This window comes from Phoenix dactylifera, chromosome 13 (genome assembly GCF_009389715.1).
Source record: "Phoenix dactylifera cultivar Barhee BC4 chromosome 13, palm_55x_up_171113_PBpolish2nd_filt_p, whole genome shotgun sequence".
Lineage (NCBI taxonomy): Eukaryota > Viridiplantae > Streptophyta > Magnoliopsida > Arecales > Arecaceae > Phoenix > Phoenix dactylifera.
The window spans coordinates 2,692,557-2,714,915 of NC_052404.1; the positions used below are offsets into that span (position 1 = coordinate 2,692,557).

Sequence of the window (22,359 nt, forward strand, 5' to 3'; positions counted from 1 at the left end):
CATGACTCTGTGGCAAGTTTACAAAAGCCCATACTGTCATTTTAGAACAATTGTAACTTTATGGAACTAGTCATTTCGGCTTGTGCATCATAACAATAATCTACCAGTGCAGATCTTATTAGCAAACAAAACTAAATTAAGTCTAAGAGGTGAAAACTAAAATGCTCTTTGTACTAAGAAGTGCTACGACTTGTGAAGCCGTTGAAGTTTTTGTTAGCTATGCCAAATTACATAGGGTCAAAAATAATCTAAATAAGACTATTCCTCGTGCGCGCGCGCGCATATGTACACATATATGTACATATATGTATCTATGTACATGTGTGTATCTTTGGGACTACAATATGAACTAGAGAAAAGGTGACTATACATCAATTGGGAACTCAGCATCATCCATACTAGTTATATATGAATGAGCTGCGAGCTGCGACCATATATTAATAAATGACCAATGCTAATATATAAACAACTCTCATAAACAATCATCCAAGACATAGGTTGACACTTCACAGAATTTTTGCGGAGCGGTGGCAATTCTTAATTTGCTTAATCTATTTAGCTTGATTCAATTTATTGTAGATTTGGTTAGCTTATGTGTCTGATATAATCAATTCGAGTTTGAATTTTTCACCTATTTAATAAAAATATTGGTTCCAATGTAATAGATATTTGACGTGATCCTATTGCCATCTTTATTTCACATTGACGTTGGTCTTGTTCTTTTAAGCTCTTCAGATTGCCCAAGTCCCTGGCAATGACACATTGACGTTGAATCATGATTGAAGATCGATTGATTGTCAGCCGTCCGCTCCATGCAGCGTAATATGAACCGGAAGCCAGAGTATTTCCTTAGAATATTCCATTAATTTATTCCCGAATCCATGGCGCAGTGGAAGACGATTTAGGACTCTTTATTAAAATCATATGATTGATTAGAAGCTTGATTGATTTGTAATTAATCGTGTCAAATTTAATTGATCTTATCAAATTTTATTTTAATTAATTTATGATTGATTATACCAAATTTAGTCGGGCTTACCAAATTTTATCAGCCTCATCGTTCTATATAAAAGCGGATCTTGCGCAATAGAGAGGCGGAAATACAATTTTTTTCTCTCTTATTCTTTCTTCTTCGACATTCCCAACATATATATCTCTGTCTTTCCGCTTGCCTCCTTCCCTTCTCCGGTTCTAGGGTTTTTGCGACGGTCCTAGGGTTTCTATTATACTTCCGGCGTCCGCTTGTTCCATCGGCACTGGATCCAATGGCGGTCTCCTTCTCGGATCTCCACACCGAAGCCGGCCTCAAAACCCTCGAAGAATTTCTCGCCGGGAAGACCTACATCTCAGGGTGAATTCCTACTCTTCATCCTTTACTTCGTTTCTTTTCCAATTTTTTCAGTTCAATTGGATCTATTACTCGTTCTGTTTCTCTTTTTTCGCCTTCGATTGCGAGTGTTTGCGCTGGAAAAATCGTCTTTTTACGATCTGGATCCATTGGATCTTTTTGTATAGATTTTTCGATTTTTTTGGGTACTTTCATGTTTTTATGCATATGAATCGTTTTATATTTGGTGCTTTAGCCAAAAGGTTGCATTTTTCATGGTTTTCTGTGGTTTTCCAGAGATCAGATCAGCAGAGATGATATCAAAGTCTTTGCAGCAGTATCGAGAAAGCCAGGAGGGGAGTTTCCGAATGTGTGCCGGTGGTACGAGACTGTATCTTCAATTATTGCTCTAAGGTTGGTGGGTTAGATGCTACTGTAACTTTGATTTTGTTCAAAGCTGTTGCTTTTTAGTTGTGAAGCTTCGAGTTATACTCAATGCTTCGATGTGTTTTAATTCGTTAGAGTTTGTGTGTGCATAATTCGTGAGAGTTTGTGAGTGCATAATTCGTGAGAGTTTGTGAGGTATAGGATTAGGTAGCTGCTTTGGGTTGACGAATGATGAGTCCTTAGCTTAAAAGTTGAACTTTATTATTTCACTTTTTTGGACTTAATTACAGCTGCAGCTTACAGGGGTCATAACTTATGATTGGGGAGTTCATTTAGCTAGCTATATGCAGTTTCAGGTTGCCACCATTAGGCATATCTTCGAGTTTTAGGTGCAACCAACTTGATTAGACTAAGTTATCATGGCCTGTTATTTTTTTTAAAAAAAAGTTCTTTAGTCATAAGTTTGGTTTAAGGGATCGGATTAATTCTATCAAGTTAATGTTTCAATTTTAGAGTTTATAGGTTTAAGTAATTATGTTCTATGTATTGTATGGGTGATGCCATTTCGTAGATAACAGAGATGAATAAATGGTTTGCTTTTAGCCTTGGTTTCTCTCTTTTTTTTTAAGTAAGTGCAGCCTATATATTTGGATAAAAAGAATAAGCCTATTGTAGAGCTATCTAGGCAAACTGGATTGAGAAAAAGGTTGGCTGTCAGTTTGTTTTTTTGAAATTCCCCTTTACACTCCTGACACCCCTTAAGATGCCTTCTGTCCTGGAAATAAAAGGACCATGTGGTGGGAAAAAGTGGGTTAAGGGATTTGTTCCGCTTAATCCCTGTATCAAACAGGGTAGTAGTGGACTATGCACATTCACTAATTCTTTGAATGGACTGCAAAGTCTGTGGAGTTAGTGAGTTAACAAGTCCAGAAATATGCTGCAGAAAGTCCAGGAGCTAAAGAATAGGAGAGCACAAGTCCAATTGGCCCCATAGGCAGAAATTTAGGTTTGTCTTGTGTCAATTAATTATTCATGATCCTTTATGTAAAAGTTACCTTTTGCTAATTCTTTCTTTATGATTTTTTTCTGTATTCAGCAATTGCAAGGACATATGCAGAGATAAATTTAGAATAGAATTGTGAATTGCTTTAGTTTTTAGATGCTTTTGCCACAAGAAATTTGTAATGTAGTACGGCAAGTATGTATTATTAGAAGCATGAAATCACAGCGGTCTTTGCATATAGTAGAAGTCCTAGGATATTTGAATACTGGTCTTTGCATATATTATGTTATAGGATATAGTTTGCATAATTCAGATTATTCATTTGAAATGTCTGGTAATTATATAAGAAATTGATTAGTAATTGGTATGCCTCAGTCTCGAACAGTAAAACTTTATTCTGGAAATAGGAAACAGGTTTTCTGTATGAGAGCAGCTTTGGCTTCCAAGATGAGTTTCATAGTAGCTTTGCATTTACCTGAGTAAAATTATGATGAGCATGTTTCTTGTTTTTTCCATCAATACCGACTTTCATATCAACATAATTTTTTTAATTTTTTTTTGATTAAATATTGTACATACATTTTTACATGTTATTTTGTCAAAATGCTTCTTATTCTTGAGTATCATGTTTTCCATCTTTTCTTTTTAATTTTTCTCAGCACTCTCTTTTACCCTCTATCGTGACAATTCATTGTTTGCGAGGTCAGATTTCCTGGTGATGCCCTTGGAGTCAAAATTGCAAACCAAGCTGCATCCTCAGCTCCTGCCCCTGCAGCCGAAGCTGTAAAGGTAATCTTTTTTCCTTTTACATTCATTTCCTTTCTGTTGTTTCAGTCAGTAGGCATGTGCATGTAGTGATGATGTTTTTGATATTCTCTCTTTTTTTCCCTAAAAATTCTCCCTCTTTCGAATGTGAGGTTGGAATCATATGAACATATATTCCTTATGGTAATGATGATTCTTGCATTCTACAAAGACAAGTTATCATTTTGTATTTTGTTAGTTGTCTCCTGATATGAAGATGTCTAAGTTGTGCATTTGAATTATCATCTTGATTTAATATCGGTCTAAAGTGCTCCCATTAAGGTTTCAGTAACAAGCACCATTCTTCTGTTATAATGGTCCCCACCAAAACCATTATTAATCATTATAATGGTTATAATGGCCATTATTTGCCAAAAAGTGTCCAGATTGAGATAGTTGGGACATAAAATTATGACAGTTAACAACTTTTATCTGCCACACCAAGAGGGAGTAATGGTCAATAACGGAAATAACGTAGTTATTTTCTCCACAACACTTTTGAAGAAGAAAAATTATTCTTTTATCAGTTATAACAACTAATATCTGCCATTACAACAAGAAATAATATGGAATTGTGTAAATAACATTGTTATTTGCTCCACAACACTTTTGAAGAAGAATTTTGTTTTTCTGTTTAACTGAACAAAAATTCGAGCTTAAGAAGATTTGAATTTTTAAAATAATGCTATTTTGTCAAATGAATGGTCAAGGAGTTAAATAATGACCATCATTCCTTTTATATAATGATCACTCTATCAAAACAGTGGTCAAATAGCTGCTGTTATTTTAAGTATTGTTGTTTATTGATATAATATAACAGATCCCTCTGGAACATTGTATAATGGCTATTATTTTAAACCACAGCTTCCATTAGTATCAGGGTTTATGCAGTCTTAATTTCTATGCAGTAAAATGATCAATTTGTACAACGTAAAGCTTGACATGATAGGGCAGATAGAACTGAACAAGCGTCGGGAGTCTGTTCACCACGATCCTTTATGTTCCTTCTATGAAAGGCCGAACATCCCCCCTGAGGGGGGCAGGGGAACCTTCCTTAAATGGAAGGGGAGGGGGTTTGGGGGAGGGGAAACCAATCCCCTCACCTGACATCCCCCAAGTTATCTGGACGGACGTGTTGGGTGGCTTGATCACTTATATTACTGTTTGCTCATTGAGTTACAGTTTATTTTACATTGGTTGTTTCAGCTTCATACAACCAAATGTTTTTCACTGTGTAAAGTTGGCCCTTTTGAAATATTCTTGGAGATTGGCTGCAGTCTTTCAGTCCTAGCATAATCGCTTTTTATTTTGTAAATGCTTCACCTTTCAATCTTCAACTTAAGAACGCTTAATGTGCTTCCTGAAGGCCAGGGAGGAGGATGATGATTTAGACCTCTTTGGGGATGAGACAGAGGAGGAGAAGAAGGCCGCAGAGGAGCGGGAGGCGGCTGTTAAAGCCTCTTCCAAGAAGAAAGAAAGTATGCTATTCTGAACTTGTTCTTTGCTTTGCTATCATTAAGGAAGACACGTTAAATGTTCAATTTTTTTCTTTCAACAGCATTATATTATATTCTTACTATCGTGGTTATCATAGTTGCTAGTTAAAATATCTAAATTGGCCATTTGATTTTTGTTGTCAGGTGGAAAGTCATCTGTCCTTATGGATATCAAGCCTTGGGATGATGAAACAGACATGAAGAAGCTGGAGGAGGCTGTTCGCAGCATTGAGATGCCAGGCCTCTTATGGGGAGCATGTGTGTCCTTTTATTTGTTGTCAATCTATATTGTGGTGCTTTTTTAAATAAAGAAAAAACTAAAAACTGACTCTTACTTGTTATTAATTAATTGCAGCAAAGCTTGTGCCTGTGGGTTATGGCATTAAGAAGCTGCAGATCATGTTGACCATTGTAGATGACCTCGTATCAGTTGACAGCCTTATTGAGGAGCATCTCACGGTGGAACCTTGCAGTGAACATGTTCAGAGCTGTGACATTGTGGCCTTCAACAAAATATAGACGTGTCTCAACCATTTAATTCAGGTGAAGCGGTTATTAGGTAGTTGTGTTCTGAGGGTATGCAGTAGTTTTTTCTTGTTCTTTTTTGAGGCTTTGGCTTTGACAAATATTATGAGATTTGTTGTTCTGACCCCAAGGGGATTCGTAGGGACTTTTGTTTGAAAGGTCATTTTGGCTGTCATGATATTTTATTACATTTTACAAGTTTTGGAAACTATATGAGATGAAGTGTTTTACTTGATGGAAGTTCTGAGTAAATGTGGATATGGCAATGAGGAAGCTGTTCCATGATGTTCGTTGTTCTGAATAACGAGCGTGTTGAACAGAATAATCAGAGCAATCAATGTGAACTAGGTTTTCGCATGTCCTGCAGTTGGTAATCTGCAGGATGGGCATCAAAGCCCTGCATGCAAACAACAATGGCAGTGTTTTGAATGCATGTAAACAATATTTCTGTTAGGATGCACCTGGTTTGCATGGGATTGGGAGCTTTCCAAGAAATTAGAAACTTTCAGGTGAATAGAATTTAAAAGATTGTTTGAATGAGGTGTCTGAGATCAATTTTTTATGGAAACTAATAGGTCAGCTGCTCAGCTGCTCCTTGCTTAGACTCTTATCCAGCTTTGCTTTTTCATCCTCACTTGTGTTAGGAGATGAAAGAGGGTAGTGACTACCAATTCCCCAGAGGTTATGGAAGGTATTTTTGAGAGGAAATGAGCCGGGAGAGCAGGTGAGGTTAAGAGAGCCTTTCCAAACCTGAAGAACCGGCACCCATGGCCAATAGGGTCTTGACATGAGAGCTTATAGCTTTATACTCAATTGAAGAGAATAATCTAAACTTGATCCAATAAAAATAGGGATTAATTTATGAAAAGGGACAAGTACAATGGGATTCAAGATCAAAAAAATTAGAAATAGAATATTGATGGATACCATTTTGGATCGGATATGTTCAAATTCGGGTGCCACCTGATCATCAAAAGACTTGAAATTTCATATTTGACTGATCAAACTTGACAAATTGTTGCCCAGCAAGAAGCAGAGTAACGATTGGGCCTGATGATACTTGTTTTTCAGAATCCATGACTGTATTAAAAATTGTATTTTTTTCTCAAACCGGTACTAACAGGGATGAAGTAAATCTTATTAATGATTGATTCAGTTATTTATTTGATTTATGATATCAATTGAAAACTGACAATCAACTCTGGATTAGAACTACAAAAGCAGGAGATCAGAAATGTCAGCATCCAAAAGCCGGTAAAGGAAATTCCATTTCATCACAGGTCTTGGATGAAGTGGAGCAGGTTCTGAGAGAATTTGCTAGGAAAACAGAAACTGCATTCCTTATGATGTTCCTCAAATGAAGGTGGTGTAAGTTGTTCGAGGTTTTCAAATGGTTTTTGCTGTGAACAACTGTACTGTGCTTCGTGGATGGATGGTCTAAGGCACATGAAGACAGAAAATCCAAATAGCCCCTAAAATGTTCTGCATCTTTCATTTTCCTGGTCATATGAGAAGAGTTTGGGGAGGTGGTAGAAGAGTAGATAAGCATCTCAAGTCATCCATGTACACTCTGTGTTTGACATGTCTTCAGGTATATCATCTGATTGGTGAGCTCCAGTTATGGTGATCTGTGTGTTATGTGTTGCCTGGTTTTTTTTTTTTCCAAAAAAACATATAACCAAAGATTTGGATGCATGAGTGCTACTTATTAATGCTGAAATTGAGCAGATGTATATCATATGCCAGGACCAGCTTATGTGCAGGTGCTGAGATTTGAGCCTACCAGTCATAATATGATGCTGCCACCTGAGTAACACCTAACTCATTTCTTTCCAAAGATGTGATTTGTTTGTTACTGTCACACACAAGTGTTTGCACTAAAATATTTGTTAAATTGGAAGGACGTTGCGACGGTGGCAAAATAACCTGCATATATGCTATGATGCAACAAAAAGATCCAAGAGATGGGTGCCAACCAGCTGAGCTGCTGTTGGCAAAACATTCACAAGTTTTCATAGTTCCGCTTCTCACAATTTATACTTCAATTTAACTCAAGAAACTTCCTGAGTTGCACAACCCTTGCATAACCAAGTGATTTTCAGACTAATAAAAGTGATAGCAACAAATATATACATCCACCCAAAAGACAGGAGTTTGTGTGCACCATTCTTCCAAAATTATATGCTAAACTTGAATCTATATTCTTATCAATAATTTCCCATATGTCAGTATATCTACTATGGAGAAAAATCTTCATTTCAGGTGTGAAATGAAGATTTCATCACCATGGAGAGAACATAGATTTATTCAGATAGGAGGAAATCAAGAAGACAGTAACATTTTTCAAACATAAGGCTTTTATAATAAAGAGTTAAAACTTTTGCGATTTCAGAAAAGCATTTCACCTGGCTTGGAGACAAAAGGAGACCAAGTTCCCCAAACAACCATTGAATTCAGAGCTGTCTGAGTCACAAATCCTGCACAATATCCCCACCTGGGTCTACTTGGCAATCCACAAAAGCAGGTGGAGCATCTTCTATGCCAAACCATCTCCTTCTCGATGCATGGCGCCTCGGCATTACATTTTATGCCAGGGCCACTGCATTGCTTCTCAAATGAGAAAATGCCCAATTATGCATCAATCTTTGCCTGGAAGTCTGCAAAGAGCACCCTTTGGTCTATCAATCTCTACCTCTGGTGCTTCCAGCAACTGCAGTCTCACTTGAAGTTTGTGGTTCAATGTGTGCAGTCTCTTCACTTCATCCTCCAAATAAATTGCATAGGCCTCCTTTCGATGCTTCCTAACAGCCTCTCTGTTCCCCTTTGGCTTTCCAGACTGACTTTGCTCCGTTTCTTCTTCTTCTTTCCTTTCTCGTTCAGAATCTGCCACTTGGTTCTGCATGTCCTATGGTTTCTATGGGATTCACCAAGGTCATTGGCCATGTTAGAATTCAACAATACTAAATGGCTTGAATCATTTACTTCTCCATCATCGATTTTCACTTGCTTTGGTAATTTGAAGTGTCAATTGTCAACAGTTGTATTGATTTAGTAAAGAATTCAATCAAAACCCAGGCGTAGGAAATTTTATGAAGGATGAATAAACAAGGCACCACCATCCTCATAGCATAATGTCCTTGAAAATTGAACTCCCAAAAACGATAGCACTAGAAGAGACTGCCTTTGCAGGCAAAGGTCTAATTGAGCATAGTTCGAGGAATGAATGCCAAATCCATCCATATATTTGGGGGGAAAAAAAAGATATCGAAATGGAAGCAGACAAACAATATATGGTTCCATAATCATCTCTATATTGGTTGGTTCTTGGAAGCAAAAAATGGAACTTTATATAAGAACTAACCATAGTGATTCGATCTGTAGACTTGAATTTGATCATCAAAACAAGGCCAAAGCATATAAATCAATAATTGGTTGGAGGCGGCATCCAAGCGTTAAGTGGAAAGCAAGATAACATGGAGAAGAGGGCTTTTTCTAACATTTTTGGCTTTCTTTTAGAGATCAGAGAAGCTGAAAAAAGAAGAAACCTGAGGTAGGGGTTGGTTGGAGTAGTCTTGACTGTCGCTGAAATGGATCAGAGAGGAACAGAACGAAGGAACCTCAAGTTTTCCTTCCTTGCTCTCACAGCATGATACCTTCCCTTTGGCACCCGTATGTTGCATGGGTTCCTGCAATTAGTTAAATGTGTCCCTCTTGCAACGAAGACTCATCTCCTCTGGACGTTGGACATAAAAATCTCTGCAGATACTCAAATCTTTGCATGTACTTTGAAATACAGCAACCCTCTATTGTATATAATTTTAAGTGCATTTAACATCATAATTTTCTGAGTATCAGCTTCATAGAATGCTTTCTCAATTTTCCTTTTTCAGCTCAATTCCTTTTAATGTCATCCTGAATACCATCTTCCTGAAATTATTTCTTCTGTTATTCTCTCCGTGTGACCCTTCACCTTTGAATTTTCAGTCACTTTCCTCTGAAGCTCTTGCCATGTGCAGAATCAACTCTACAAGCTGGGCCCTGATTCTATTCTTTGCTATGATTTGATAATGGGAGCTATCCAAATATCTGAGAACCTGCATTGATTTCATAGCTCTGCATTAGAATTTAGAACCTACCTAAGAAAAAATATTGCATATCAAGCACCACACCATACAACGAAAAAAGGCTTCAACACGAACACCACCACCTACAGCATTCTATCCCATCAAATACAACCAGCCTAGCTGGCCTCTTAACATACCTGCACGAATTAAAGAAACCTATTATGATGAACTTTGTAAAAACTGCTGGAGGCTCCCACCAGTCAGTGTTTCATGCCTCTCCAATAGAGGGGGAGTTTCACTGAAAAATTCTGGCATTTAGATGAGCATTCACAGGGCATGGAGAATAGCAGGAGCTGGTTTCAGCAACCCAACGTTGGCGTTACTCAGATCATCAACCGCCGAACAATGCAGACAGCTAACATAACTATGCCAGTTAAACTGGTGGAAGCGGAAAACCTACCGTGAATACAAGGCAAATCTGATGCACTCAAAGACGAGAATATAACTTTGGTGTGCCAAAGGTGCAAGATCCGATCACTTGAAAATGCACAATTTCGGGTTGAGAACTATAAGCTACAAGTAGACCAAAAATTACAAAATAAATTAACATTTGAATGAGTGTTCTACTGCAGGCTCACCAAGTTCAAGAGCTCAAAATAATTTATAGGGGCAAAAACTATGACTTGACAAAAATATGAGCTTCGGCAGGACTCACTAGCTAATGAATAAACACAAACCAACACTAGTTTCATATCATAATTACTCATCATCTTGAGTTCTTGCCCTTTTCTTCTTTTTCTTCTTCTTTTCAGTTTCCATTTGGACATCGCCATCTAATTCTTCTTGATCCTTCTTCTTCTTCTTCTTCTTGGCAGTCCCATTTTCTTCTGTATCATGACCATTCGCCCCTTTCACTGCTTCGGTAGCCATTCCATCTTCCTGTTGCTCTTGTGCCAGCTTGTGTTTCTTTTTCTTCGTTTTCTTTTCAGTTTCAGGCTCAGCAGAAGCATCTCCATCAGTAACAAGTTCAGTTGGCTTATCCTCATCCATGGGCTCGCCATTCACAGCATCACCTTTAGATTTCTTTTTCTTGCTTTTCTTCGCAAAAGCTTCATCCTTCTGTCCATCTGAATTGCTAATTTTGTCAGTATATATCCAGCCCAGTTTGCAAGTACTACTTACTACATGACACGTTAAAAATGAGAGCAACTTTAGTGAAAAATCAGATTTGACAAAGGTAATAAACAAGAAGCAGTTGCATTTAACAGCAAAACAGAGAACCAAAAAGATTAAGATGCATTGAGAATTTGCACAAATTTAGGATTTGATGCTATAGCAGGGTGACCAAAATCTGCTTCTATTATCCAAATAAGCTTATGAACAGACAAAATTAGGATTGGAAGCATCAAAAAACCAACTCTCCAATCAAGAATAGATGATTATACATCAGATAACCGCAAAAAGAGAACCAAAAAGGCTAACATGTACTAAGAACTTCCATAAATTTAGTATTCAATGCCTTAGCATGGCGACCAAAATCTGTCTCTAGAATCCAAATAAGCTTTTGAACAGAGGAAATTAGGTGTGGAAGCATCAAAAAACTGACTCTCTAATCAAGAATAGATAATTATTCATCAGATGAGAATGCAATTTATGTACTTGCACACAAAGAAATGAGAACTTCCGAAATGTCAATGTTTTTCTCTGCTAGTGATGAAGCATTCATATGTGAAGATTCAGATATTGGTTCAATAAAGGGCCCATACCATCAGCATCTTGTGAGCCAATGCTCTCAATAGCACCTTTCATCACATCAACATTCTTGCGAGGCGCAATACCCTTGTCATAGAAGTCCAATCTCTCTTCAACCTGTTCTCGCAGCTTTTCCCCAAAAATAGATGTATTCATCTCTGCGTGCATTATTTCACTGATTAATGAACAAATAAAATATCTAGAAAAATGTGTGCATATGTCTATAGTTGAGAAAAAAGGATACATCCTCCACAAATAAAGACTAACCAGAGAAACAATCGATACGGGATGCAATGGAACACTTATTCGCAAGGTAACGAGCTAAACGGCCTTTGTTTCGAGTAGATGCCCGGCCAATAAATGAAGAGTGGAAGATGAGACCATACTTCGGAGTATTTCCTCGAGTTTTCAATGCTCTATACACATCAAGAAGAAAAAGTAATGCAAACAATACAAGTATAACATAATTGAAGTTCACTGAACTGGCTAGCACTGCAATTAAATATTTTAAAATGCAATCTTGGAGAGGCAAAATATCATGTCAATTACTATATTTGGTACGTGCAAAATATTGCAAAAGACCTATGTAATATTAACCTAGAATTTTTTATATGCAAGAGCTGCTTGAAGGGAAGCCTCCATAGTTTGAAAGGAGGTCCGAAATTTAGGTTCATAAAGATGACTCATGTATCAAACATATCCTATCCTATTCTTGTGCAAATAGCGCTTTCTTTTGACCAAGGTTGATGCTGACCTTGTATGAGTGAACAGGAAGGTATGTTAGGGTGGGAAATTCAAAACCTGAAAAGTGCCTTCTCAGCACCAAGTATCTGAAGAGTAGACGAAGGGCATTTTGCAAGATTTGAAAGACTCCCAGCATGAGAAATCAAACGGGCACCAACAACTTCACCTATCAGAGATGTGAGATTTGGTGCTATATCATTCATTTTTGTGACAAGATACTCATAGAGCTTCTTCCTATACTCAGAGAGATCCATTACTCTCTGTGCAAACTGCTGAACATTAATCAAATCAATTGGAGACAGATCCTGTCCTGAAAAGGCAAGAAGAAGTATAAGTGGTAGAAAACATTTTAAGAATTACAAAAGGATAATGATCTTATTTTGTGGTACCCATGGATGCTTTAGCTGCTTCTACAATTTCTTTTGCTTTGTCCTCGTCACCTACTATGTCTGCTAAAGCAGGAATATGAATCTCACACAATTCTGATTTGTTCTCCACAAACTTTGCAATTTTGGCATATAAATAGTTATCACCGATGATCTTTACCAGCTCTGGAAAATGCCAAGAGTACCATTCTCTGCATAACCAGGTAATTAAATGTTTAGAGGCAATTTTCACAACCACATGCAAATCCAGGACACCATCACACAATTCCAGGTATCTTTTCGTTAGAAACTCGTAAAAATTACAAAAGAGACACCAGCAAAAATACATTTAGCTACTTTTGCAACTTAGGTTTCCTCTCCTAGCAGAAAAAAATGAAACTAGTTTTTTCCTATTCCATAATCTCAAGTTGCGCTCAAGCATAACATACATAATAAGCGATTACGTATCATGAAACAGACATGACATTTATAATGAAAATTGAGTATGTGGCCTGAACATGTCTAAATCACTTATACTGTTCTTCTTTAAAAAAATAATAACAAAAAGTTGATCTATTTTGTGATATTTTCATGGTCTTAAACAATTCCACTAGATAAAATTTTATATATCTAGAGTACAGGACAACTTCGACCAAAATTGACCATGAACAAAACACTGTCATTTACATCTGGCAATAATCAGAACCTTATCCTCTACATGTAAGGAATGTCATGCATCAATAACTATTGTGTTAACAATCAGCAGTAAGCGCAACATAACCATCAACTATTCTACGAGATGTAGCTATTTATACCCAAAATCGAATAATAAGGGCAAAAAATTAGACATACACAAATAGGGCAGATAGCGGCCAGGACACATGGTTAGCCAGGCTTCCCACAAGCTCTCTGTATAATAGGTTCGGGTTAGCACCTAGTGTCAACTGTGTATTAGTTGGCATCAATTGATATCATTCTACCTCATGTCATATTGGTCACAACAATAAAATATGCAGCATTACATAAAGATCCAACTGACATTTGATCAATAGTTTTTTTAACAATACAGTCCCATTTGCCAGTAGATACTTTGTTAGCCCTGTATCATTTTTTTCTTATTGATTTTCCGGCATCAGCAGGCAAACTTATACCTGCGGCATATAAATTGCTTAACTGATCTGAGCTATTTACATGAAAGCTTGAAGGACAGGTTATGACATAAACGTTAAAAAAAAGTGATATATAGAAACTTTAGTATATCACCGGTTGCACCATTGATCAAATACTCCAACACATACTAGAGATTAATTCAGGAATACAAACCTGACTCTCATGGAGAAGGTGTTAATATCCTTGTCAAGGGTATCAAGGAGAAAGATGGCTTGAATAACCATGTTATCCACCCGATTAACATTGAACTTGACCTTAGCTCGGCTGTAGCTATGCCCCAAACCCAGCTGAGCCTTCTCCAAGTCTGATGGCTAAAACCACAAATACAAAATCCACAGAACAGCATCATCTTTACATGAAAACCCAGTATAACTTATAGCAGATATAAACTACTCAATCAGGTGACAAAAATTCAACCTTTAAGTCTTTAATGAACCTATCAAAGTGCAACCTGACACCACGAAGGAGCTCGAGAACAAACTCATTGCTCTGGCAAGGAATCTTGGTCACTTCGAAGATCTGAGACCCAACTTTAGGCTCTGCAACGCCGAGGCTGAACTTAACCTTCTTCCCCTCTTTTGGTTTCGGGAGGTTGATTTCCAAGAAGTTCCTCAACTCATCGGTCATAAGCCCTAGAAGCCCGCAACAAAATCGATTAAATTTATGACTTCGAACCCCAAATGGGCAGCAGATGGGGGGAAAGTTAGGGTTCGGAGCTCACCTTCGGAGATGGCGTTGCATTGGTTGAGGGCATCGAGGGCGGAGGAGAAAGGGTGGAAGGCGACGAGCTTGACCACCTTGCCAAAACGCGTGAGGTCGAGGACCGAGTTCCGGACGGCCTCGGTGTTCTGGCCGATCTCGTCGAGGCCGTACGCGTGGAAGAGGGAGTAGCCGGAGGCCGATTCAAAGAGGAGGTAGAGTGCCATCGCCCGACGGAGCCAGGCTTCGACGAGGAGAAGGTTGGAATTCTAGGGTTTCTCCTCCCTCTCCCCTCTGGTTTTCAGCTAGGGTTTTGGAGGCGCGCGGGGGGAGAAGTGGAGGTAGGGTTTTGAGGAGAGAGGGGCAGGGAGGTAGGGTTTTACGGGCCTCGGTTCTCCTCCCGGTGCTCCGCCAGGAATCTTTAACTCGATCAGGACCGTCCGATGGATCCGACCGCCTCCGGCCAGGGAAATTAAGAATGAGGGTTTGGGTTGGGTCCTGTCTTAAAGGGACGGACCTAATTCCGGCTTGCCCCAGCCATCTACCAGCAGTTTAGGTGGTATTTGGTAACAGCATAAGACCTGAAATAAAATCCTGCACCAGCCAAATATTATTGACAAAATAATAATTATACTCTATTGCCAGTTATTTTTGCATATTGATGTTATATTTATATACAATATATATATATATATATATATATATATATATATATATATATATATATATAAACATGGAGATATGTGCCAACTTCTTGATATGATTTCAGAGTCTTGGAAGCTCTTGGCATGTTTTTTAAATCTCATGTTTTTTTTTTTGCATTGGTGGTGTCTCAAAAGATGAGGTAGTAAAAGGACTCATGAAAAATTAAGAAATGGTTGATGGTGACCCTTGATTGTAAGCAGGGTTTGGGGTTTAAGAAATTAAATGTTCAAGACACTCTAATTATATATATTTTACTTGGTGAAACCTCTTTCTCACCTCCTACTTATATTGTATTTTAGATGTATCATTTTCTATTGAAGTGAACAAATATATAGGACAATTTACTTTGTTCTTTGAAGTCATGGATGGAAGATCGTGGAAAGTTTTTGTTGTTGGTGGATTAACACGCTTGCTGCTAGATGTGAAAAGTTAAAGTGGATGAGAATCTAAAAAGTGTGCTTAAATCAAACTAATTTCACTGTGTTAGGATTTTTGATTTATTTATGTTGCTCACAACTTAAGTATAATTGTCCTTCTAAGATCAAATAGAATCCACTGAGGAAAGAGCCAAAATGTGTGCTAAAATCAAGAGTAGCTAATTAATTTCATACTCTAATGCAAGTTTTTTTTTTAAATTAAGTCTTCGGTTAATTGTGGAGAGTCATTGGATAATGAAATATTTTATATTTTTTTATTTATTAAAGTAAAAACCATATCTTTGGCTTTATCGTAGGGCTGTAGGGGGCAGGTTAGAGGAGCGTGCCATAGAACAATAATCCAACTCATCTAAATTTGAAAGACTTGCTTAAACTTATACTCTAATAATGGATTAAGCTGGGTAGAAACATAACTTTGTCTTCAAGATGGTGCAACCCGAAGCATGGTCTTTAGCAAACTGACCTCATTATCAAATGATGAAGATATGATCCAATTAACTAAAATTTACTTCCTATAAAGAAGCAATTGCTAAGATTGATATCATATTTTTGAGGTATTCAAAACTTGATATTGTAATAAACAGAATGTAGTCATAGGGACACTTTGAAATAAGAGTAATTATTCAAACGAGTGATTAAGATAGTTCAAAAAGTCTTAGCCTCGGATAGTGATATTTTTTTCTATTTTTCCATCCATAAGTTGATTTTATTTTGGTATTCGGTTTGTCTTTGTGCATTGATGCCACCAGCTTTTGCTCAACGCATAAAATCAACAAAAACTTGTGCGACGGTTCTGTCCAAAATTCACAATATTCATTAACCAAGTCACGTGCTCACGTGCTTTTTGTCAGTAACGTTAAATTTAGTCCCATATTGGATATTGGATAGAGTATACGCTTCTACTTCTATATGCTGCCAAGAGGACCGGGCGTCTCTTCGGAGACATCCGATAAAATTGGAACGATACAGAGAAGATTAGCATGGCCCCTGCGCAAGGATGACACGCATAAATCGAGAAATGGTCCAAATTTTTTTTTTGATCTTCGCAAGAGCTGTTTAATCTCTTATTTTTTAACCTCTTTTTCTTTCAATCCATCGTTCTAGGGTTTTCTTCTTCGATTTGGGGTAGTTTTATCTTCTCTTTTGCAAAACCCTCAGCGATTTCCAGGAGTTCTCTTAGGGCTCGGTTGGGTAAGTTTTAATATCAACTTCTGTTCCTTGCGTTCGAATTTATATGCTATTCATATGCATGGCAACCATGATGAACCAGATTCCATCGTTCTAGGGTTTTCTTCTTCGATTCAGGGTAGTTTTCCTTCTCTTTTGCACCAAATCGCACCTGATCCATCGTTCGAGGGTTTGCTTCTTCGATTTGGGGTTGTTTTTCTTCTCTTCTGCAAAACCCTCAGCGATTTCCAGGAGTTCTCTCAAGACTCGTTTGGGTAAGTTTTAATATCAACTTTTGATCTTTTCGGTAGCTTGGTGTTTCTTATGCGAATTTATATCCTATTCATATGCATGGCATCCACGATGAACCAGATTCATTTTTCTTCGACTTGGTCATGATGTGTTATAACTTTTTATATTTATAACATCTGTCCTTCAGTTTGATATAATTGTAATTGTAATTTGATTCGGTGTCTGTGAAATGAGTGGATGGGCAGAGTTAATGGTGGAGGTTAGATGGCTAGATACGTAAAATGGATGACAATGGAGAAGAAAAAATTTAGTTGTTTTCAGTTGTTGCGATGTTATGGTGCTGGAGTTGCAGCATTATTTTTTCTAAAATCATTACACCACAATTCCCTTTCTTGCTCTGGAATCATTTTGAAGAGATGAAGAAGATGGTGGGCTTCCAAAGGTTTGAAAATAGTGGCAGGTATTGATATAAAAAAATTCACTTTTATTCTTTAAATTTGAGGCCTTCAGATATGGATTCTTTTATAGAGGAGACTGTGAGGAAGGCCAAATAAAAGGAATAATTTTCAAAAATTCCATTAGCTATTGTAATTGTCTAAATCCCACTGATTTGATCCAAAGGATTTCCGAAAGAAAGATGCAGAAATCAAAAAATAAAAAATTCCCACTGATTAACTTGCAGTTACAACTCCTTGATTTTCTTAGGAATCCTTGTCATAACTACTTAGGCCAAGACATGTTCTTATCCTCATACGGCGACTTACCTTTTTTGGTCTTATACCATCTACAATGAAGTCATTTGGTTTCAGCCTGTAGAAGCCTCTGAAATATATTGGTCAAACGGGTTCTAATCTATCAGTTGCTCTTTTGAGAAAAAATTCCTAGCATGTGGGATGGCTCATTAGTTAGTCTTTATCGTCTTTTCACTTATTGGTGGGATACTCTTGGTCTGTTTGCAGCTTTTTAACAGCACCATATCTGTTTTTCAGTGTGGTTCATTTATTCTTCACTCCTAAAAGTATCTTCTCCAAGAAGTGTGAATCAGTCATTTGGTGGCTTTATTCCTGTTCACTTAATACACTCCATAATATATTTATTCGTGACTTGAATCATCCATGGATCATTGGATGGATAAGTGACTTGGGACAATCACTGTGATAATGGTATCTAAAGCAACACCATCACAAATTTGATCCTCAGAATCCAACAATATCTAGCATTTTCTTTAGTTTGATAATTTATTCACTGAATGATCATTGCATTTTACACATGTTTCCAGAAATTACACATATTTGAGTGATTTTTTTCTTTTTAGCATGCAGGTAATTAGAATCTATATGAAGTTTCTGGTTATGAAGTGAAGATGCTAATAAATAGTAGTCTGTTCTAAACAGCTATTGGGACAATCCATTGGAAATAAGAAAAGAAAGATTCATCTCCTCTCTTTCTTTTTTTTCAATGGTTCGTTCATAAGTTTCTTCTCATTTTCATGATCCAGGTTTCCATTTCGGTTTATGCATTGCAACTTTGGGTAGTTTGTGATAGCCTTTTCAGTTCCTAGTCCATGTTTGGGTAGACAAGTGGTGCTAGCAGAAATATTTTTGTTCAGAAACTTTTTAGGGTCCTGATCCTTTTGCTTTGTAGAGAGTTCAATATTTGGTGGGACACTAAATGTTGTCTCTAGGCAGCCTTCCCACCAACATCTGGTACTTAACCAGAACCAACTTTTGGAAGTTTGATGCTTGCTTTTGGAGCATCATCAACTAGCACATGTGGCAGTTCTTGCATTTTCATTGGTGGAGACGATGGAACAACCTTTCAAGAACTAAGTTATTTCCATGCATCTATATACTGATTATGTTTTTTTTTCCTTATTAGTAAAATTATGCATTATAAGTATGAGAAAAGAATAAATTCATGTGAGATCAGTGTTATTCTTCTACTTTTGGATGCAGGATGATGTAACAACTCTGTTGTATTTATGAGTTTGATGTGGTTTATTGCTTGCTTGGTTCGTCTGCCTTTAGTGCTTGATGCAGATGAATTTTGTACTCCCTTGTCTTGGACAAACAGTGGGTGGAATTGTTTTAGGTGGTCTCTTGAGGTTTCTGAGAACAGTGGTATGTCGTGTATTGCGGGCCTTATTACTTAAATTGAGATTTTACTATCTACCTATGAAATTCTAGACCATTACAAAAAAAAGTTAGCATATCTATTTGCTGCTCAACATGTTAACGTCATAAGTTTCAGTAGATGTTTGCCCATCAATCTTGATATCAAACTCTGCATTGTATACTCTTGTATGCTTGGAATTTGTGATTTCCAACCTTGGAGTCATGCCCTCCAAATATGAACTTTATAATGTGTTTGCTCCTTATGGTTCATCAATAGTACTATTTCTTGCTATAAGTGACCTAATAAGCCTCTTTCTTGGTATGGTACTAGTAGCAATAATGTTATGGGATGATGTTATATTTGTGGCATCTATCACAGTGGTTTCCCCAAACATTTGGGTATATTGTCATGATTAGTTCTCATTTGATATTTTGTCTTATTAAGCAATTTATTCCAAGGTTTGTCGTCTCAGTGTCAGACCCCATACCGGTGCCACATTAGCACTGTATTGGTATGGTATGGTAGTATGGTACGAAGTTGGTACGCCTTCCGTACCATATACCGATACCAAATGGGTACTGTACGGTATGTCCCATACTGTCCGGTTCGAGCCAGTACGGCGATAAATTCCGATCACTTTCTTCCAAGATTATTATTTTTTTTTAATATATTTTGATGCTGTATTTGACATGTATCATTTGTTGTATGTGCACCTTGCAGCTATTTTAATTTTTTTCCCCTTCATTAGTTAGCGGATGCCACAGATATGAATGAATATGAAATGAGAATTGTATGGTTGACGTGGGCAACATTCGTGATGCAACATGGACAAATGATGATGAAAAAAAATATATTGTACTCATGGAAGAAGAGGTCATCAAGGGGAATAGGCCCAAAAGAAGCCTGCATGGCATCATATCTGAGAAGCACTTAATGCACAAACCTGGAAGAACTGTGATAACACACAATTAAGAAATAAGTTCAACTGATTAAGGACTTGACAGAAGGAATTTGCTAATTTGATAAATGAGAAGGGACTTAGTTGGAACTCAAGTGACGAGGTCTGGCAACGCTTATACGAGGTAAAATCTTGTATCTTGTGGGATGTTTTTTTTAATTTTTTACTTTTTAAATCATTTAGTTCAATAAGTTTACATGGTGACTTACACACCAGTGCATAAGTTTGCAAGAAGTTTTCATAAGAAAGGGTGCCTGCTATTTAATAAGTTATGTCTGATTTACAGGGACAAGGTAACTGGCTCCCATGAGCATCCTTCAGGGAGTCCTCCAGAAACTGATACTGAAGAATAGGGTGCAGAGCTGAATGTGGAGACTTCTTTTAATGAGCATCTTGATGGCGACTTAATTAATGCTTTGTATGCCTTCTCATGCAAGCACTAAATGCACTTAAAGGCTTAGATGGAGCAGCTTATGTTAAGGAAGTTGGGAAGTTCCATGATGATCTTTAAGGCATGTTGGAGTGGCAAGGGGATTGCAAGTGTGACAAAAATGATACTGGATCTATGCCAAGATTTTTTGGTACGTAAGGAAAAATGATACTGGATATAATCTCCAACTTGTACGTTATGCATAGGTAGCAAAAGGGGGCGGTGATGTGATGATACTGGATAACAAATTATACCACTATAAATGTAGCCAAATGGGGTCGTGGGGTTTACATTAACATCCAGAATGCTGTAAATTTCCACTTGACAGTTAATGTGGTTGCTCTGATGGTTCATTTTATTTCTGCATGCATCGCAGGTACACCCAAATCTTCATTGAACTCCTTTATTGCTGCACTTTAGTTGAGGACTCTTTGAGTTGCTCTGGCATTTAAAAATCACACATTTCTCATGTTGTTTTACTCATAGGAGTGCTCCTCTGACTGATACCCACTTGCTTTGGGTCAACATGATTATGGATATTCTCAGTGCTTTCGCATTAGCAGCAGAGTCTCCAATGATGAACAAGAAAAGACCACCTGGTGGGGAGAGAACTTCATCACCAGGGTCATGTTGAGAAATATCAATGGCCAGAGTATATTTCAATTGATTGTACTTGGACTTCTCATGTTTGATGGGAAACGGCTTTTGAAAGTTAGTGTTCCAGATGCTGATTCACTTCTCAATACATTCATGTTCTACACATTTGTGTTTTGCCAGGTATCAGTTGTACTTGTAGTTTCTAGTAAAATATGGAACATTTCTAGTATCTATAGTTTCATTGTTCTTGATTCTGCATCTCTTGAATGTAGAACCTCTTCGTGTGGTAAAGACTAATCTTTGTTTTTTTATCATTCACAGAATTCTTATAATTGTTCTTTGGTGCTTCGAAATCTATGAATATCATCACTTGTTTTTGTTTGCAATAGATCTCTTTCGCTATGTAACTCTACAGTAATGTTAGTGCATAAGATAGGAAAAGCAATCGGCTCTTGCCACTGCCGACAAAAAATAATTATTTTGTAGAAAATATTGTTTGATGGTATATGGTCTCTAGGGTTATTTGATTAGATGCTCGTTTTAGCAATGGTGTTAGCAGACTACTTGGTTTGACAGTCAATCTTGTAGCAGGTAGACCTTTGCAAGTTTTTTATCAGTTTATCTGTGTAAAGATCAAGTTGCAGCGGAAAATTTCATTCTGGAGAGTATCAAGTATTTGTTCATGCGGAATTTATCTAATTTGAAGGAATAGTTTAGTTCGGATTTATTCTAACTTTTTTCATTTGATAAGAAAAAGGAATATACTTCATACAATATAGTTTCATTTTGTTTTGCAGGGCTGCCAGGACATCAATTGTCAACCTTTGCCAAAACCAAACCAGCTTCAAGTCAAGATTTCGTTAGTTGTCAGTCCAAGAATAACTGAAAGTTTTAGCAATCAGATTTTGTGCAGTGATAGCACACCTTGAACCTCTGGTTGGAATATGAACTTATTTTATTTGTGGATTTATGGCACATCACAGCATATCCTTGTTCAGGATCTGGAATTTATTATATAAAGTTCAATTTTGGGATGGTCGTCTGATACATGTAGAAGCCTCAGTACCAACTGTTTGATAGTGTTTCAATTCCTATTTCTTGGTGCAGTAACACGACTCAAAGCGAAAAAATCTGATTCTTGGGAGAAAAAAAGAAAGGACATTGGCAAATGGATCTATCAATTAATTCTTCATTGTACAGAAGAAGCTTCCATGAACATTCAAGAAACGAAAAGGTCAAAAAAAATAAGAGGAAGAAAAAAGGGGCACCATTCTAGTTGTAACAGCAAATAAGAGGCTCAAAGGATCAAATCTAATCTGCTATTTTCCTCTAGTCAATTAATAGGGAATGCTGCAATATTTT

At 37.3% G+C, this 22,359-nt stretch overlaps 2 protein-coding genes, 1 long non-coding RNA gene and 1 other non-coding gene across 8 annotated transcripts; 3 read left to right on the forward strand and 1 right to left on the reverse strand.

Annotated features, from left to right (window-relative positions):
- The first annotated feature begins 1,018 nt into the window (after window positions 1-1,018).
- LOC103711704 (elongation factor 1-beta-like) lies at window positions 1,019-5,782 on the forward strand. The gene is made up of 6 exons (XM_008797950.3): window positions 1,019-1,351; window positions 1,625-1,741; window positions 3,425-3,506; window positions 4,888-4,999; window positions 5,162-5,275; window positions 5,373-5,782. Exons 1-6 carry the CDS (start codon window positions 1,266-1,268, stop codon window positions 5,534-5,536), a joined length of 675 nt encoding a protein of 224 aa, XP_008796172.1. The 5' UTR covers window positions 1,019-1,265; the 3' UTR covers window positions 5,537-5,782.
- A 4,362-nt stretch (window positions 5,783-10,144) lies between these two features.
- Window positions 10,145-14,722, reverse strand: LOC103711705 (nucleolar protein 56-like). The gene is made up of 8 exons (XM_008797952.4): window positions 14,359-14,722; window positions 14,055-14,269; window positions 13,791-13,948; window positions 12,492-12,679; window positions 12,160-12,412; window positions 11,626-11,774; window positions 11,373-11,516; window positions 10,145-10,733 (listed from the first exon to the last, which is right to left on the reverse strand). The coding sequence occupies exons 1-8, from the start codon at window positions 14,561-14,563 to the stop codon at window positions 10,366-10,368; spliced, it is 1,680 nt and encodes a 559-aa protein (XP_008796174.1). The 5' UTR covers window positions 14,564-14,722; the 3' UTR covers window positions 10,145-10,365.
- A 1,659-nt stretch (window positions 14,723-16,381) lies between these two features.
- Window positions 16,382-22,046, forward strand: LOC103711706. Of its 5 annotated transcripts, none has more exons than XR_003386574.2 (7): window positions 16,382-16,669; window positions 16,764-16,920; window positions 18,853-19,017; window positions 19,733-20,094; window positions 20,257-20,776; window positions 20,887-21,177; window positions 21,795-22,046. It is a non-coding gene; the product is annotated as an uncharacterized LOC103711706 (long non-coding RNA). The 5 variants fall into 5 exon arrangements; XR_005514487.1 differs by lacking the exon at window positions 18,853-19,017 and having other exon boundaries at window positions 20,257-20,551; window positions 20,607-20,776; XR_005514486.1 differs by lacking the exon at window positions 18,853-19,017 and having other exon boundaries at window positions 16,749-16,920.
- LOC113463027 lies at window positions 16,409-16,511 on the forward strand. Its single transcript, XR_003386586.1, has one exon. It is a non-coding gene; the product is annotated as a U6 spliceosomal RNA (small nuclear RNA).
- Window positions 22,047-22,359: the final 313 nt, after the last annotated feature.

Excerpts from the sequence above, each read along its gene's own strand:
- LOC103711704 (XM_008797950.3), top strand. The coding sequence starts at position 1,266 with ATGGCGGTCTCCTTCTCGGATCTCCACACCGAAGCCGGCCTCAAAACC. Across the intron at positions 1,352-1,624 it reads GGGAAGACCTACATCTCAGG|AGATCAGATCAGCAGAGATG; the intron begins GTGAATTCCTAC and ends GTGGTTTTCCAG. Across the intron at positions 3,507-4,887 it reads CTGCAGCCGAAGCTGTAAAG|GCCAGGGAGGAGGATGATGA; the intron begins GTAATCTTTTTT and ends TGCTTCCTGAAG.
- LOC103711705 (XM_008797952.4), bottom strand. The coding sequence starts at position 14,563 with ATGGCACTCTACCTCCTCTTTGAATCGGCCTCCGGCTACTCCCTCTTC. Across the intron at positions 14,270-14,358 it reads ATGCAACGCCATCTCCGAAG|GGCTTATGACCGATGAGTTG; the intron begins GTGAGCTCCGAA and ends GCGGGCTTCTAG. Across the intron at positions 10,734-11,372 it reads TGGCTCACAAGATGCTGATG|ATGGACAGAAGGATGAAGCT; the intron begins GTATGGGCCCTT and ends TTAGCAATTCAG.